Source organism: Dreissena polymorpha, chromosome 2 (genome assembly GCF_020536995.1).
Source record: "Dreissena polymorpha isolate Duluth1 chromosome 2, UMN_Dpol_1.0, whole genome shotgun sequence".
NCBI lineage: Eukaryota > Metazoa > Mollusca > Bivalvia > Myida > Dreissenidae > Dreissena > Dreissena polymorpha.
The window spans coordinates 21,303,339-21,320,256 of record NC_068356.1 but is presented as its reverse complement, the minus strand read 5'-3'; the positions used below and the strand labels follow the sequence as shown (position 1 = coordinate 21,320,256).

The following is a 16,918-nucleotide window of genomic DNA, read 5'->3' as shown; positions in this document are numbered from 1 at the left end:
ATTTGTTGTTGTTTTTTTATTATAAATTCTGTGTATTTATTTGTAAATAACACGAACGTGTTAAATATACAGTTTGTCATTAAATAACATCGTATATTAGTATTATTATTACTTATTAATATAACTGTTATTTATTATCATCAATATTATAAATAGTATACAGTGGTTTACTATTCATTTAGTTTGAAAATTATGCATTTTAGAATTATTAAATATAATGTTGATTCAATAATGAAGATTTGGCTAATGAATAATTTGCGATACATAATCCTACTAAACTGGTACATTTTCAATTGTGCATTCATCTACATGTATGCTTTAAAACTTCTTACAGGAGTACTGGATTATAAAAGACTGATGAACATCAAGTCATCTCCCTTATGGTAACACATGTGTCCCATACTCAGGAAAAGACTAAAATTATTGCATACAATTATTTCGCGAGCATTGATTGTAAAATCCCTCTTGATGTAGAAGTTGAGCACATCTTTTACATCGAGATGTTCTTGATTAGATTCCCGTTGAAGTTAAAAACAATCATGTTTCATTTTTATTTCAGATTATTGAAAATATGTCAGTATTGGGATTGAATATGTAGAAAAAAAGATAAACAATACGCAAGCGTAGAAAAAGTTCCATTGTTTTCCATGGCTAACCTATTATTGAAAACGTTTTAAATCCTATGTTTAGATAAATAATTCATACACATATACTTGCTTACACTTTTAGTTGAATATGAACTATCCATCATGAAAACAACAAAAAGTCTCACCTACAGCACGTGCATGGCCTTTTTATTCGAGGTAAACGCGGTTATCCTTGAAGGTGAATCTGAAACTTAATTTGTGTGCTGTGAAACTAAAATATAATTCTATTTTTCAATTAGGAATTATTCATAACACTGTCTAGGTTTAAATTTTGACTTTTCCCGTAGCCGTTAAAAAAATAATATTTCAAAACGAATTGTAACCATATATTGGTATATTGTTCTTAATTTCCGAGGGAATATCAACACTAATGTACGTATATTGTTTAAATCTACTTGTTTTACATTATTTACTATAATTGATGCATATATAATGCATTTCTATATAAAAGTATATCAAATAAGGTTTACTTGATAAATATTTAAAAACGATTGAGTACTGGCGGCTTAAAATGTCTTTTAAACCTGAATATTTTCAAGACATTAGTTCTTCTGTTAACATGGTATCGTGTAAAAGCAATCCTCTAAACAAAGAAAATACCTTTTTTGATTTGTTAATTTTCTCATATATAGCACCATGGCAAGAGGTATGATATTCAAAATCAAATATGAAAAGATAAGTACGACGTTGCTATAATTTACTGCCAACGTTAAATGGACGCAAAACGAGCAGTACAAAATGATAGCAATTCAATCATCTTATGTTTAAGTAACTGACATATTGAGCGTGTTATAAAATGTTTCATCATACTCGCGCTTTGTGAACCACCAAGTTTTTATTGACGACTTTCAATGTTTTATTAAATCAAACCAAACTTTACGTTAAACTGCACTTTTATCTAAACTCAATCATTCGTTCATTTCATATAGTTTTTGCTCGCACACTTTTGCAATAGTCAACGCATATTAAGTTGCACTCTTACTACGAAATCTTGTAGTCGAGAAAGGTTGTGTATTCTAATGAAACGCATCGAAATTCATGCACTTTAGAAACTAATAGTGTGTGTACAAATGGCATAAAGCAAAAATTAATCTGACAGCATTTACATTAATAAGATTATTTACAAGTACACAAGTTCCCTTTGAAACACACTATTTTTCGATATTATACTTTTTATCTGCTAGATTCGTATTATTTGTTCCTGAGCATTTAGGCCTGGTGTGTAAATTTAAGCGTATCAGTTACAAAATGTGATATCATTGTTACTTTTGAATGGCAAATAAATGTTAGCTAATTTAAATGATATATTCATATTTAAGTTCAAACAAGTAATACACATTTTCGATAGAAATGCATGCGCCATCTTCATTTCAAGGCTTCGAATATTTACATTGAAAGTTTAGGAAGTGATTTTGATTGGGCATGCTCTTAGACAATCACTGTCTGTTTCTTCAAATTAGCAGAAGTAATCATTTATTAATTAATCATCATTTATGCCTTTATTTTATTAAAGCTTGTATCGTTTCGTCCTTGTGTTACTTGCACACATTCATACTGTGGAATGGTTGTGCGTTTGTATCAATATATAACAAAGCTATCGATCTTACCGACGCGTTGCCATGGTTGTGAATGTTACGGTATGCATAAAAGATCGACCTATTGAGATAAATGGCATCGATCAAGACGTATAAAGCTTTCTTGTGTTTCAAAACATCCAACGACAAAACAAAGACCACTATAAGTAAAATAATCCCATTTAATTTGTACTTTTATATTTTTATACATAAATAATACTTAAATAACATCAATACAAATTGTGATTTTAAGTAAGCGACATCTACTACTATCAAAACTAATTTTGCTGTTGTTGTTGACTGATGTAACTACAATTAATACTAGTTAAATTTGTTTTTTATAAATCTACTCTTTTATATCAACAGATTTATTTCAGATGTATACGAAGGGATGAACTGAAAACACAGAATAATTTAGAGAAATTCGAAACAAATTTTATAGATGTGACAGCATTTCAGAAATATTTAACAGGTTTTTAAACATAACCTTCATATGTCACGGTTTAAATAGTAAAATCTTCAAATGTGCGACATATAATTGTCATTTTCGGTAAAAAAATAATAATTGATTTACGAAATTTGTCACGTTTAAGGTAAACCTTAAACAAAAAAGTTATACTCTAGTATATAATTGATTGTTGTTGTGTGTATAACCAACACTGCACAGACGAAACGCTGTTAATGTGTAATTTATGAGGACAGTTTTGAAAAGAGTTAAATCCCAGTGTTGTCAAACTGCCAGAAACATGTAAATGTAAAAAGTCTATATTTAATACATTAATATTTTAACATTAACACGGATGGTTTTCTTTCACTTCTAACACTTGGTAACTACAATACCAACCCTTTAAATCTTCGATGCATATTGCGCCATTATTATTGACATCAAGTCTGTTAAACGCCTCATTGATCACGTCTGTTCTATAATGGTTCATAGGAGGTCGCAGCATCATTATGAACTCCTTGAAGTCAATACCGCCACTCTTGTTAACGTCGAGAGCATCGAACAACGTGCGGAGGTAATTCTCGGACATCTGGATTCCAAAGCGCTGCAAAGCGTCTCTCAACTCGTCGTACACGATTCGCTTGGAGTAGTCTATGTCCATTGCACGAAAGACGACGCTCAGTGCTTTGACGCCATTGCAGCCACCCTGCAAGCATTGCTCACGCAGAACCCGTATCAGCGATTCGACAGTCTCAGGCATGGTTAGCACACATCGCCTGTAACATGTAAAACCTAGAATTATGTGCTTGATATTCAAAGCAGTCTCTTTTCCATGAACGACTCGCGTAAGGGCATTTATCTTTTTAAAAACCTAGTACACATTAAATATGTATTGCATGAATGTGTATATACCAAGACTAGTATCGGACCATGATGTGCATTAAGGGCAATGTAATTCAAGCAATTTACAGAAAGAACATAAAGATCATGAGTACTTGTATGTGATAAATATGTGGCAAATTTTATCAAACGCATTGGGAGAACATTCTGTGCAATAAATAACGTATAGCTAATTTTGGTAATACTTTTTTTAATCAAAGTAAGGCCACTCCAAATTGATGTCTACGGATATATATATATGAAAAAGTTGAAGAGGCGAGCGAAACGAAAATAATTTTATTTTTTTTGAAAATAGGAAAATTCGCGAGCGAGCGAAGAGCGAAGAATAACAAAAATCACATTTCGATAGAAAAATATTGCATTATCAAGAGATACACGTTTAAACAGATATACAATTTATTCAAATCAATTCTTATACAAAGAATAAAGTTTTAAACAGTGAAAGCTTTGAAAAAGTTATACCATGTTGCAAGCTGTGAAAAGGTATACCATGTTGCAATAGCACTTGAAGAGGGTCAATCATCAAAATTATAATTACAGACAGTCGGACAAAGGCCATGCATATAATCCATTGTCGCTATCTTATTTTAAAAGGGGCATATCGATGGCTAGAACCGTATTGTATTTTTCTGAAATAAATTTAAACATTACAAAGAACTTATTTGGTGTTTCTGAAATACACGGACCTAGCTGTTAAACATGTTCCGTGTATTTTAAAAATTATAAAACATTGTCACTGTGAAACTTTTAAAACCAGCATTTAATGATTTTATGTTTATTTTGTGTTCACTTAAAATATGAAAATTGCCTATATATAGCAAAATACCGTCAATATGCCCATTTATTGAAGAAAAAGTATAAAAAAAATCTCATGTCGTGTTTCCCGATATTGTTTCAAATTGAACATGCTTCAACGGTATCTGCTGATAGTTGCATGTTGGAACGTAAAACAACACATTCAAATAAGTCACAGAACATAGAAGATGTGTTTATATTTTTAAGGGTTGGCTGCAGCAACTTTTTACCTCAATTTGTTAAAACGGTCATGACAGCGAAATATGCACTGCTCGCGCATGAAGCCATTTGTTCTGGACGTCTCGATCGAAATTTTTAGCGTCTGCAGTTATCGATTAAAATGGTTACGAAACACTATATTTGACATTCGTATTCAGCGTCAAAATCGTTTCTGCTAGATCGCGATTTTTCACAAATTAAGAAAAACATGCGCTATGGTTACAGAAGGACACAAAAATGAGTGAGAGCGGTAAAAAAAATATGTATATAAATTCCATTTAAAACAAATAGGTGCGGCAAATCCGACGACCAACAGATCAATTTGGAGTGGCCTAACTATTTAAACACGATTTCTATGGATGTGTTCGAAGAAAAATATAATGTCCAAATTTTTTTAAGCAAACAACACAGCAAGTTATATTATTAAAAAAAACTTAAAATTACACGTATCATAAGTAAACGTTTAACATAGGCATGCAAAATATACGATTATGTCGAACTTCCATAAACCAAAACACGAATGTTATTAACAAGAAAAAGTTTTTATTGAGGATATCACTGAAAACAAACAATATAGCGATTTTTATTTTGGGGTCGAGTACGATAAAGTACGAAAACGACCTAATTAATATTCGTGATTTCACACGTTAATTCAAACCTAAACAAACAAAATTGCGGATACGGGCAAATTTAGCGGCGAGAAGGTAAGAACAAATGCAAATACATCTGTTACTGACGGAAACTGAGTTGCAAAGCTACTTTTTTGCTAAATCTATGTGTTTATCTTCCATATGCTAAAAATGTTTAGCGAAAGCTAAATAAAGATATAATCTGCATTACTCGCAACGCTGCAATGCTTTTCGCATATTGCATGTATTTATGATCATTTATAAACTATTTTATCGAATCAAAACCGATTTTGACCAGGTTTTCGATGTCAACCTCGATACAAAATATATTTCAATGAATTTATGTAAAGTTTATTTCTCGCTATACGATTTATATGCAAAACAACAACCTATTCCGCAAACTGGGGCTTTAAAATAAGACAAAAAAGTCGCAATATTTACACACAACAGCAGTACAGACAAAAATTGATTTCTATTAAGAGTAGAGGAAGCAGCTCGTTACTTAACAGATCAAGATTTCTCTGATTTAACAGTAGATTAACATGACATTTAACACATTTGGCTTCAAATTAAACATCACGTTTTTTTCATGAACTTCAAGATAATTACAAATACTTATGAAACATGAAGCTTATTATTCATTATTTTGTGTGGTATGTCTTGCAAAGGGATGTTCTTTTCGGAGACTGGAACATCTTTCTATATTATATCTATACACCAACCACTGGCAAGATATAAAGTGTTTATATACAGCTTGCTTTGCTCAATCGTGCACATTGTATTAAACATTTAGCAACAGAGAAATATTACAAATACTGTGAGTCACAGTAGACCTATTTGATAAGGTACAGTTTGGTCGCTCATAACGGAACACATTCTTCGTTTTGTCAAATGTATTTACTAAACGAATTTGCTTTTGTTTATGAATAAATGAATAAAAAAAAATCTTGCTGTTTTACATGCAATAAAATGTTATTCTTTTAGCGCGGATATAAAATGAGCAATTAGCTTTAACGTTGGCATCCAAATTCACAAAAGCCGAAACGTCTTCTCTAAAAAAGACATACTGGACATCGTGGTTATAAACAAAGGTCAAAGGTTATGTTAAAACATCATGTAACACTGAAAAGAGGTGATAACAAAGTACATGAGCGAAATTAAACATGAATGTCATTTTTGTTTACAAAGAATAAAGGTTTCACAAATAATGATTTGATGAAAATTATATTCATTCGTAAGTACTGGACAGATTCATTTTTCACCAGTCACTCTATGTAAATGATTATGTGTATATATAAAACACAGCTATGTAGACAGAAAACATCAGAACTCTCACAAACAATCTTACACGCATGCTGGAACAGTACAATGGCTGGTGAAATAAACTTGAAATCATTTTACAAGATTCAAAGCATCAAAGGGAGTCGGGAATTTCAGTGTAAAAGGCACTCAGAACAGAGGCCTCACTCTGCAGACAGCACCTTGCCGTCGCCTCAAGCACCAGACGGCGCAGAGATGATTGAATAAATGAATTAATGAAGTTACATGGAACGATTTTTTCTACTGTAAATATTAATATATTGTCCGATTATTTTAAACAAAATAGAAAAATATACTGATATAACCATTATCAATGATTTTGTGTTATAACCCCCAAATAACCATTATTTATGACGTTGTGTTGTAACACCCAAATAACCTTTATCTATGATTTTGTGCTGTTACTCCCAAATATTTCATAGTTCATTTTATTTACATTGGTTTCCTTTTTTACTGGTATCCGTGTGCAGTTTTCATTAATGGAACAGAACTGTGCAGGTTTTAAAAAATCTGCTTCATCTTGTAAGCGTAATTTCATATTTTTTCTTACTTCAAGGGGAGATGATTCTGAACTTATTCTTACGTTGCTCATTTACGATAGGGGTTGAGTACTTTTGATATGAAAACACTGTAAAAGTTTGAAAAAAAAAATGAATGAAAACTGTAAATTGTATAAAGAACCTGCATTTCACAATACTTTGAAATTCAGTAAAAGATCATAATAGATTTATTGTTCCGATATTCATCATTTTCAATAGGATTCGAGTAATACTGATATAAAAACACTTAACAAGTATGGACAGATTCAGACGGAAGTTGTGAAATCTTTTAAACAAGTGGAAATTGTTTATTTTGTCAAATTTAATAGAATTTTAAATGAGGTAAAAATCATCATTGATATGAAGACACTGTAAGTTTGGAAAGAAGCTGATCAAAAATGTTGAAATAAATCACCTAACCAAGCAGTTTTTCACTTTTATTTCTAAATTTAAAGAGACATAATTTTGGACTTATGGTCCGTAATTGCTCATATAGAGTTTGGATTGGGTCCTCATTGATAAAAAAAACCTGTGAAAGTTTAGGAACAATCGGATGAAAATTGTGGACTTCGAACAAGGATTTAAAAAATTCTAAAATTCTGAGGAAGATAACTATGGACGTAATGGTCGGATAATGCTTAAAGGCCCATACCACCTGGATAGAGCTTCGCGCTCTATATGTGTTTTTTTTTTAAATACTCCGAGGAGTGCTTGACTCTAGGAAAACGGGACACAGCTCCTCCTTGATAAGCGGCTGCTTCCTTTATCGCAACTCATTGTTATAATCAATAAGACGTGTCGCGCTTCGCGCTCTATATGTGGTAGGGATAGGCCTATGATAGACAACCATAAAAATACATGGATAATAGATGTGTTATTTGCATTTATTTGTTAATATAAAAACACGTGTATTTTTCATTAAAAATTTAGGTGATGAAAGAAATTTTAATTAAAGTTGTCACCACGTTGCATCCATTGATTTGAATAAAAAATGTCCAATTGTAGTAAAATGGATTTTAAAATGTCAACATAAATTAAAGCTTTATTATATTTATTAACCTGACTGAAAAAAATTGTCAGCCGCCGAACTGTTCCGTTCGTGCCGGAACCCGGGATTGAACCGGGGGCCTTTAGATGACTGTTGCGTAAACAACTTCATTCTAACGCTCTCCCAACTGAGCTATTCCGGCTGACATTCACTTATGTACTGCTATTTGGTGAAGTTGTGTATAGCGATCGTTATTTTATGTCTATTAACAAACTAATACATTGTACGTGTTCGTACCACCACGCCGTCCAATACACTTGCTTGCGCGATAGGTCGTCAAATATCGTACTACATTGATTCTCCACTAAATAAGCAAATAAGAAAAACCACAAAATGAATATATTTTGATTATGTTTTGTTTTTATACAAAACATCATTTGTTTTTATACAAAACCAGAAAGTTTCGCGTATTTTCCCAGTCCCTGCGATCTTTCCCCTGTGATCAGTTGTGGAATAGTTATTAATTAAAGCAATTAGCGTTGCATTATTGGCAATACATGTTGTAATAAATGTAATAGGCACAAATGCAGTACTTATTTGCACTAATTTACACAAAAAAATCACCACTATGCAAGATATTCTTTAAAAAAATATATATACATTGATCCGTAAAATAACTTCTCCTCCCATAAGCGAAATAAAATGTATTACATACTAGTCGCCGTCCTCCAGGGCGATTCCAATAATGTCACAAAGATGGACCATGTTTTTGCAAGGACTGATAACACCACCTTACATATTCTTCTTGGGTTTGTTACACACCATATTCGTAAATGAACATTTGTTGATAAAGACGTATACTTATTGAAAATAGTAGCACCATTCTAATACTAGCCTCACAATATATTGTACCATCAATATTATGATATACAGTGCAACTAATTTATTGCAAGTTGAACTCAATATATTACAAAATTTAATATCAAGGACACAATATTAAATAATTTTTGACTTAGACCTCATAAACGCAATTATGATGCTTTACGCATAATGTCATTTGTTTTAAACGATCTGTTGTGATAACATTCGGCAAGTTAAATAAAATTCAACGCATATTTTGACGGTTCGAAATTCACTTATTGCTGCACCACTTTGGAGACTTATTCTACATCTAATTTAAGCATTCGATTTCGTGCTATACTTGTATATGCCTGATACACAAAAATGTGTTCATATTAATTTGCCTATATTTGTCGCAATGTCCTTTAGATCGCTAGTAAGACATTTTGAAATCGTTGTTGGCTATTAATTCCTTGAAGGTTCTATAACGCTCAAAATCAACGAAAATTTCGTAAAGTATTTCGTAAAATAAAGCAAACACCTAAACAATCAGTGTTTCTTATAGCAATAGCCACAATTTCAACGCTAGATGTGGTATGATTACATAGATTTTTGTAGATACATAATGCTCGTTTTTATTTATTTGTGACACAATCAATTCCATGTTAATTTTCTGCGAATATATCTATTCATACGACACACGAACACAAAAATGGTACCATGTCCACATCTGGCGTTGAAATTCGGCAATTGCCATAAGGAGCAATGATTTTTAATTGTTTTGCTTTATATAACGAAATATTTTACGAAATTTTTGTTGATTTTAAGTAGTAATGTTACTTTAAATATGTCAATGAAAGCCTTAAGGAATACAACGAATTGTAAACAAGTATTGTATGCTCGTGTTTTCTATATATCTATTTTTACTCAAACTATTCTTAAGATAAACAACTCTTTTCAGCTATGTTTTGATAATATATGGCACAATGAATAGTAAGGTACATTACATATATTGCAAATCGACTTTAATATTCAATTACTTATTAATAACTTATTTGTTCAGCTTGTCATTGTTTTGATGATGTTCAGTTTAGCACAAGTGTAATTGTTTTTCTTGAACTGTTTGTGCTACATGTGTCCACTTGAGTCTTGCATGCTGGATTTATTGTAAATATTTCAAAGAATGTATAGCTGTGATAGCATTGAAAGTCAGTTGTTTCGGCTGTTTTTTACTTTTATACAATTTAGTTCTTAACGAAAAATTGCATTGTCATAACATATTTTCCTAGAAAAATAAGAGAAGACATATAACTTACCTTTATTGTTTCAATTGATAACACAACAACGGCAAGTGTACTTTTTCCCGATATTTTAGCAGCCACTTGTGGAACACACAACAATTGCGAGTGAACGAATTCCTCGACATATACCTTCTCCTGGCCGGTGGAATGCTCAAGAGCTCTATATGATTATTCCTGCCGAATTCCCAGGAGCATTCTAAATGCAGTCGGGCCCATTACCTCACTTGACATTCCAGGTTATTTCATAACGCATAAATATTAACATCATCGGGGAGAATTAGTATTTTTTCTAAACCTTTTGAAAAGATAATTAACCTTTTACATTCATGTATGTTTTCCTAATAAACAACATGAATGATTACATGACGGACCAATTAAGCACGCCGTTATTATGAGGAAAATTTTCATTGCATGAAAAAGGCTTTTTCTCAAGTGTGAAATCAATATTGAACTTTAAGAGAATGCTGTACGTGTTGGTGGCTTCTAACGTTTGCTATTTTAATGACATGTAAAATCAAAAATATGTGCAATCTATCGACTGTGTGGTTTTTTTTTTCGTAGTAAGTAGTTTCGAAAATCATTATTATTTGGAAACAAATTATGTTTTTTAAATTACTTCTTAAGTTCATAGTAAGATAAATGTATCTGCAAAGAAAAATATATGCGTAACCATTTAACATTTGCACAATAAAAGTAACGTTTACTAATGTAATTTAAACACTTATCGTTTTATGAGAAAAGGTAAACATTTCCACAACTAATGATTAATATACCGTACGACAGACCATCTATTTTGATGAAGACTGGTTTGTTCAAGTAAAGTTATTAAACTTAAATAACATTGCAGATAGAAACATGCATACGTAACTGCTCTTTCGTTTGACACACACAGCCTTAAAGGGACTGTAAACCACGACGACGAAGAACAGAAAAGTTGTAAAATACCGTTTTTTTTACAATTATTGACGCCTTTGACGAATATTTGAGGAATAATTGGGTAATTGTAATTGTAATAATCAGTCACTATTTATAGGCGGACAAAATACAAATTGAATGTGTCATATACTTGCAAAAAGACAGCTTTGCAATTTATAACACAAAATGTTTGTAAAATATTCATATCGATTGAGCCAACTCGTTAATATTTGCATTCATATTGTTTATCATTGCATGCCTATGTGCGGTTGACCTTTAATCTCTTGATCGCGTGCGCGCGTGTGTCTGCCTGCGTGCGTGCAAGTGTGTGTAGTTCGAATTTTAAGCGCCTGGGGCTGCATTATGTACGGAGCCGGAGGTGTATCCCAGCATTCCTACTAAATTTTATTTAATAGACGCATAAAAAGTGTGATTCATTTTTAATAACAGTTGCAAAATCCAGCCAGTTGATATTGACAAATATTGAGCTTTGGCATAGTCTTATGCTTTGGTGGAAGCCAGGGTACTCGGGTTAAAGCGTACATGTGCAGTTTGGCGACCACTTACCAAGCTCACATGCGCCGAGAACGGATATCGAATCCGGGTCGCCTATGTGAGAAGAATGTGTATCAACCAATGCGCGTCCGTACATGCCGTATAACACACTATGTGTTATGATCTTTAGCGTGTCACATTATTGTGTCTATAAACAATGTTGAAGGGACAATTACCTGTGACTTGTTTACCTGAGCATTAAAAATCTTCTTTTTACCTTTAGATTTACAAGTTCCGTCAGTATTGTAAGTTTGCCGACACTCCCAAAGTTCTGATACCACACTTCAAAACCTAGATAATTGTGTGTTTGTGACTCTTTATTCGGATCTACGTATCATCCATTAGTAATTATTTTTCAGACAGTTAATTTTACAGTTCTAATTTATATGGACTTTGCCCTGTTTGTGGTAATGTGAAGATAAAACCTTACAATGCATGGAATCTATCAAAAATAGTTTTTGTGTACTTGGGTGAATAACATTTAATACATGTTGAAGATGTTTCAACTGACAGGCTAAGGTGATATTTATATGATGGTGAATTTATCAATTATTATTATTATTTGAAACTATATCTTTAGAAGGTTAAATATTTTCACAATCTTTTTATATCCTTGATTTCAAATTAGAAAAAAAAGAGTTCAACGCATCACATCCACACAACATATACTTTTAATCTCAATAAAATACCTGATATCAAACAATATACCCGGTTAGTAATGACTGTATCTTTCATTACCAGCTAGTTATCGATTTAAAATATAAATACAATTTATCCTCATGAAATGTAAAATGAACAACACACTGGTTATCAAACATTCAAACATTCAAAACGTATACTACGAATACAAATTGGAATAAAAATAGTGTCCATGTCACTAGATATCGAATCTTCTATTATAACGATATCATCATCGTTATTGCCCGTCTCTTGTAGTCGTCGGAGTCACGTGTGTAGAATTTCGTCGCTGTCTGAACGAATGAGACTGAGCTTCTGCTATATCAGCAACTCAGCCCACAAGATAATCCGCGTTCTTTGAAGCTCCCCGGCAAGGTCGAGTTTCTCTTGAATGAAGTCTTTAGTATATTTATAATAGTTATAATTCAGCACACAGGGTCTTTTTCCCCCCGCACCCAACATTTTCACCGAAGAGCTGTCTGTCTTTATAGTTTGATAACGCAATCATTATTTCACAAAATACAGTATTTTTCGTAAATGGTAAATGATAAAATAACAGCATTAAGCTTTTTTGATCGTTTCTAAGAATACACGAACATACCATTTTCCGTCAAGCTGCTCATGACCAGTCGTTTAGAAATAATTTTCCACAGCTTCTTCGCTCAGCGGCCACTGACGTTGACTATGGTTGACTAACGAACACTATCAATATTATTAGCATAGGTGCGTTTACGCACCTATGCTTATGGTATATACCACATTTCGAAAATCCACATCCATCGGTTGCCCTTAATGAAGCCTTACCTGATCAAAAATCAGACGAAATATCTATTTGATTTAGTATATGGTCATTCTTACAATTTTTTTTTGGAAACGTTTTTCTAACGTTTTCTTCCAAGAATATTGCTGACACCATTTTTAGTGAATTTTTCTAAGACCGTTTTATGTCAAAAAAATCTTCTTATAACCTAAAACAAATTTCGTTCGTAAAACAATTCTATCTGCACTATAAATCTCAATCTCCTACGCAGTGGCCTCCCTTATACTAGAAGTTACTGACCGGGCGAAGCAAGGGAAGTAATTGCTGTGAGGAGTTTCTATAAAATCTGCATTCAGAAATCTGTATTCAGAACTCAATCAGTTGTGCACGTCTGCATCTAACGCTTACCACAAGTTTTACGACAAATTCTTGACGCAGACGAATAGGGTAGCGTCTATTTTCATTTGTGAAAAGAATAGAGAAAAGAATCGATACAGATCTGTCCGTGCTCAAATTTTGAAAGGCTTGGGTAATTATGTTTCATAAGCGTTTCAAACACTGATGTAAATGGAAAGATTATCTATTTAAATAGTCGGTAATTGTTTGAAATTATTGATTTGAGAAATTCGCGGATGGCGATATCGAACTACATTATACCACGTGACGCCATTCTTCCCTGTATCTTGCACCTATGCTTTTAACGCAATCGGCGCTCTCGTTATACTAGCAATGGTTTAACTGCCTTGGCCGAGGAAACTGTCTATGATTGGTCGGCTAAATTTGTTGCCTAAGATTGTTGATGATAGATGTCTAGTTATTCTATCTGGAAGAATGATAGAACTAATAAAAATGCATAGTATGCCCTTTGTTTGACATCAACGAAATAGGGGTTGAAACTACACACTGGTGCATGGGTAGTGTTGACAAATCAGAAGCATAGTTCAAGGAAAAACACGGGATCAGATAATTGCTTTAACAAAATGACATATTTGGCCATAGATTTACCGTTAAAAGTGTTTCACGGAATATGGCCGAGTAGTCTGCTCTTTCTACTCGCATGTGATTGTACCGAAAAAGCGAAGCAGGAATTATTATCTCGCTGGCACGGTTAATTTAATTTCCATCAATTAACTAATCGTTTAGTTCTGACATTATCGGTCTTAAACGACGTTTCCAGAGATCGTTTGATAAATTGACATTTAAAAGGACCCATTTTAAAGATTGCCGCCTTAACACTATTTCAAGAATAAATTCGACAAACATAATTGCACTGAATACATACTGACTTTTTTCGTTTCTGTATGTAGCGTCGTATAATGACCACATGTGAGTCTGTTGTTGTTGTTATTGTTGTTGTTATTGTATGTTTTTTTAAATGCAAAAGAATCATGAAAGAAATTAAATTACTTTAAGCCCTATGCCTGCTTCTCGCAACGACTTTAGTTTTAGCGACCTTTAATATTTTACTATAGTCGTCCTGCAACTGTCTTGTTTTCGTCTATGAATGAAACCTTATTACTTTCAGCAAATTCCTTCGTAACCTTGGTGATTAGGCCCGATATGGAAACAATATTCAAAACATTAATATTTTACTTATTCATAACAGTTTAAACTTCAATTGATCATCGAACTAGCTAAGAATATTTCGAAGATACACTTACAATTACCGATTAAGCCGCGATGGAAGTTTGTTGCATAGACATAACATGTATGTAATCTTTAAGCCACATTTCTGTAAACGCAGCTATATTGTTTATGTATGTTCCATACATAATGTATTTTCTTAATTATGTTTCAATTTATAACTTTAATCATGATATTTTATTAAACATTTCATACTTGACACGTTTAATATCGTTAACACGTTTTTATAAACATGTGGCTTTTTCACTCTAGGACTTGTTTTTAGATATTGAAAACCTTAACATAAATGAAAGATATTTTTCCACAGAACATGTCTTATATAGTAATATGCTTCAACTAAACAATTTTCTAAACGCATATTCAGTCTACCACATGTCACAATAAAATTTGATTTTATCATTTAAACGCCTATACATTTGTAAACTCAAAGCGTTTTTTTTACTTCGCATGGTTAAATAGTTAACTGGTGTATATCAAAACACGTATCCTTAAAAAAGGTTTATATATCTTCCGATGGGCGCGCGACGAATTTAGCATTATACATATTAGAATGTAACTGTAAGTAGTTGTTTTGTCTCTGTATACATACTAATTAAAGGTTAATGCATGTTTTATGTGGGTTTTTTTTAAATCTTTTAAAATTCACCGTTTAATTTTGGAATTTTATTGGTTCCGTGTCAACATATGAACGAAACGTCAGCATATGGAACCATGCGTCAGTATACATTACATACACATATCGATTATCGATTATCTTTAACGTTTATGCGTTTAAATGTAATAAATACATACATGTTTTTTTACAGTAATATATATGATCGAATGAATCCTTTAGGCTAGTAGACAGCTCAAATATATGCATTTATCAATATGACACAGTTCCTTTCTCTAATCGTATAAATACGGCATAAACGGAATTTATCCCATCATCAGACGTGCATTGTCGAAATAAACCACTGTGGAATAATTTTTCCTCTATTTCAGCAGTGCTGAAATATAGCTTTCACGCGCGGCAAAGAACGGTTATATTACTCGGAATCAACTATAAAGTAATCATTTGTAGTAAAATCGAATCAGATTCAACAAAACAAACAATTTGATTCCAAAATGTAATATATTTTTAACACATAATGCAACTCAAAAAGCAAATAAACTTTATTTACAAATATTAAGTGCGCGTACTCGTGACGTCATTATTAACACGTCATACGACACAGTGCATGTTGTTTCACCCTAAAGATGCAGTTGTTTAGAGTCTTTTTTTCATTATTTCTTAAACATCGGGGACGTAGAGGTATGAAAAACATAAAAACAGGTTAGTTACTAATCTTTTTGTAATGTATTAGGCTCGACACGATAAAAATAATGAACAATGTTTGCTTCAAATAACTTTGGGATTTTCCGTCTAGTTCGATTTTCCCTTTTCTATTTTTAAAGAAATAATTTACGACTAAGAAAATTGATGGAATAAATCGAATACTAGGTCGGTGCCGAATAAAGCAAAGTTTATTTTGCTCGGCACGAAAATCTGAACCACTCGTCATGGCTTGTGGTTCGGATTGTCTAAGCCTCGCAAAATAAACTTTGCTTTATTCGGCACCGACCTAATTTTCTCTATATATTCAGTCGGTTAACGGATGTCTAATTTGATGGGAAATGTGTAAATACAGCACTTATTTACTTTTAATTGTGCGCAATGTCAACTCTTTAAAAAAATGTGTTAGCTTTATCGATTGTAATATTTATAGTATACTTGTCGTGAAAAAAAATCCGGCTGCTCTGGCAGTTTTGGTAAAATCTTATATAAGATCACATATTCTCAGAGTAGGACTTTCTTTTAGTGTGACGATTCCTTTCAATATCGATTGAATCACAAAGATACCACTTTAAAATGTACCAAACATTATAACTACAATGTATTGTAAGCGAATGCCACATGCTTAAGTGAGGATATCATAAGTAAGCAATTGCTAGTACAATCTATCACTTTGCTTTTGTGTATATCAACATGGCCTGGTTCGACTGCAATAAACTGAACACCTTGCTGATAACCATAATACAACAACAATTTAAATTTGCAATTTCGAGCCCATAATATAAATGTCTTTACTTCCTTTTGAACTATTATTTATCAATACAACAACTGTGCATCTGATATATTGGAGAAAT

The 16,918-nt window shown here is 32.5% G+C and overlaps 1 protein-coding gene across 1 annotated transcript; it reads right to left on the bottom strand.

Moving 5' to 3' along the window:
* Positions 1-3,012: 3,012 nt before the first annotated feature.
* Positions 3,013-3,426, bottom strand: LOC127869577 (calcyphosin-like protein). The gene has a single exon (XM_052412231.1). It carries the CDS (start codon positions 3,424-3,426, stop codon positions 3,013-3,015), a length of 414 nt encoding a protein of 137 aa, XP_052268191.1.
* Between the last annotated feature and the right edge of the window lie 13,492 nt (positions 3,427-16,918).

Excerpts from the sequence above, each read along its gene's own strand:
- LOC127869577 (XM_052412231.1), bottom strand. The coding sequence starts at position 3,426 with ATGCCTGAGACTGTCGAATCGCTGATACGGGTTCTGCGTGAGCAATGC.